Raw genomic sequence first — 2,709 nt, 5'->3', positions numbered from 1 at the left:
AGTGAGTACGCCCGCGACGACTACCTCGCCCGCACCGGCCCGCCGGATTGTTACCAAGCCAAAGCCATGGCGGAGATCCTCCGCTTCTTCAACTGGACCTATGTCTCCACTGTGGCCTCAGAGGGTGACTATGGGGAGACGGGGATCGAGGCCTTCGAGCAAGAAGCCCGCATGCGCAACATCTGCATCGCCACCTCGGAGAAGGTGGGGCGCTCCATGAACAAGAAGACCTACGATGGGGTGGTCCGGGCTCTGCTGCAGAAGCCCAACGCCAGAGTGGTCGTGTTGTTCACCCGAAGTGAAGATGCCCGGGAGCTGCTGGCGGCTGCCCAGAGAGCCAATGTGTCCTTCATGTGGGTGGCCAGTGATGGGTGGGGAGCCCTGGAGAGCGTGGTGGCTGGGAGTGAAGCGGTGGCGGAGGGAGCCATCACCATCGAGCTGGCAGCCTACCCCATTAAGAAGTTTGCCGCCTACTTCCGCAACCTGCACCCCTACAATAACAGCCGGAATCCCTGGTTTCGGGAGTTTTGGGAGCAGAAGTTCAAGTGCAGCTTGCACACGCAGGACTGTAGCTGGTACTCCCTGAAGACAGGCAAGTTTGAGCCCGAGTCCAAGATCACGTTCGTGGTCAATGCAGTCTATGCCATGGCTCACTCTCTCCACAACATGCACCAGGCGCTGTGCCCCAACTCCACCAAGCTCTGCGACGCCATGAAGCCCGTCAACGGCAAGAGGTTCTACAAGGACTTCATGCTCAATGTTAATTTTGACGGTGAGTCCGGGGATGGAGATGGTGTTTGGCTGCCTAACAGGAAGGGGATGGTGGAGGGGCAGGGAAGAGGAAGGAGACCCAAATTTGACCCAAGAACCTCCAGTTCCTTCAGCCTGCCCACATCTGGGGACCCCTGTGCTGTGGTTGTTTCAGGATGCCAACAGCCCGTTATCACCCTGGGAGGAAACCCAGGCCTTCTGTCCCCAGTGTGGAGAAGCTGGTGACCAACTCCACCCTGCTACAGCCGGGTGGGACCAGCCCCACAAGGGACATGGGTCCTTGGAGACCTCACTTGCAAGCATCGCCTGTGTTCGTGTTTCAGGGTTTAAACTGGAGGGATACACTTGACCAGGGACCTACATAGTTTGGGGTGAGTTAGAGCCGTGTCCTCAGTGCCTTGGGCTGAGCACGGCTACCCTCAGGTGTCACCGAGAGTGGCGGAGGGTGCAAAATCCCGGGCTTCGCCCCTGCAGAGCCGGCTGGGGCTGCTGACGTGTGTGGGGATGTAGTTCTCCACCTTTGCTCTGCTGCTGCTAATGTGGGCAGAGGAAGCAAGTATGAGAGCGAAGGCGGGGAACAGGTTAGACTGTGTGGCCATTCTGGGATGTGACCCTTTGAAGGAAACCTGCCTCTGCACCGGGAGCAAGTGCTCTCCTGCCTGTGGCAGTGACCATCTGCCCTTCCTCTCCCTCCAGCTCCATTCAGGCCAGCAGACACGAATAGCGTTGTTCGATTTGACCGCTACGGTGACGGGATCGGGCGCTACAACATCTTCAACTATCACCACATGGGTGGGCGGTATCGGTATCAGAAGGTGGGCTACTGGGCCGAGGGGCTGATCCTCAACACCAGCCTCATCCCGTGGGCTGAGACCTCCATCCCTGTGTCCCAGTGCAGCGACCCCTGCAAGAAGAACGAGATTAAGAGCATGCAGCCCGGGGACATATGCTGCTGGATCTGCATCCCCTGCCAGCCCTACGAGTACCTGCTGGACGAGTTCACCTGCATGGACTGCGGTCTTGGCTACTGGCCCAATGAGACCCTGAATGGCTGCTATGAGTTGCCCCAAGAGTACATCCGCTGGAAAGACGTCTGGGCCATCGGTCCTGTCACCATCTCTTGCCTGGGTTTTATCTCCACCCTCTTCGTTTTTGGAGTCTTTGTGAAGAACAATGACACCCCCATCGTGAAGGCCTCTGGCAGGGAGCTCTGCTACATTCTCCTGACCGGGGTCCTCATGTGCTACAGCATGACCTTCATCTTCATCGCAAAGCCCTCCACTGAGGTGTGCACGCTCCGGCGCCTGGGGCTGGGCACGTCCTTCGCCGTCTGCTACTCGGCCCTCTTGACCAAGACAAATCGCATTGCCAGGATCTTCAGCGGGGTGAAGGAGGGGGTCCAGCGCCCCCGGTTCATAAGCCCCACATCGCAGGTTGTCATCTGCATGGCCCTCATCTCGTGCCAGCTGATCATCGTCATCATCTGGCTGCTGGTGGAGACCCCCGGCACAGGCAAGGAGACAGAGCCTGACAAGAGGTACATCGTCACCCTCAAGTGCAACAACCGTGACTCCAACATGCTCATTTCGCTCACCTACAATGTCCTCTTGATTGTCCTCTGCACGGTCTATGCCTTCAAGACACGGAAATGCCCTGAAAACTTCAATGAGGCCAAGTTCATCGGGTTCACCATGTACACGACCTGCATCATCTGGCTGGCCTTCCTGCCCATCTTCTACGTGACCTCCAGTGACTACCGCGTAAGAGCCTGCGTTTTGGGGGCAGTTCTAACGGGGATTGATCTGAGCAGTCCTGGCGATTTGGGTCCCGCGGGGTTTGTGGCTGGGAGATATGTGGGCCTGGGGAAGGGTCTTCAGCCGTGGACCTGGTGATGGTCACTCCTGCACTGGGACATTCGGGACCAGGTGAAGGGTGGCT

The 2,709-nt window shown here is 58.1% G+C and overlaps 1 protein-coding gene across 1 annotated transcript in view; it reads left to right on the top strand.

Annotated features, from left to right (window-relative positions):
* Positions 1–2,531, top strand: part of GRM2 (glutamate receptor, metabotropic 2) — a gene marked incomplete at its 3' end in the record, with an annotated part of 5,463 nt that extends 2,932 nt beyond the window's left edge. Inside the window, exons 3-4 of the mRNA XM_010132984.1 lie at positions 39–772; positions 1,468–2,531. Of these exons, the coding sequence (XP_010131286.1) occupies positions 39–772; positions 1,468–2,531 (1,798 nt within the window). The remainder of the gene's footprint in view (positions 1–38; positions 773–1,467) is intronic.
* Positions 2,532–2,709: the final 178 nt, after the last annotated feature.

Source organism: Buceros rhinoceros, unplaced genomic scaffold, assembly GCF_000710305.1.
Source record: "Buceros rhinoceros silvestris isolate BGI_N320 unplaced genomic scaffold, ASM71030v1 scaffold22273, whole genome shotgun sequence".
Classification (NCBI taxonomy): domain Eukaryota; kingdom Metazoa; phylum Chordata; class Aves; order Bucerotiformes; family Bucerotidae; genus Buceros; species Buceros rhinoceros.
Note: the sequence above shows the minus strand (reverse complement) of the source record. Positions and strands in the feature narration are given on the sequence as shown.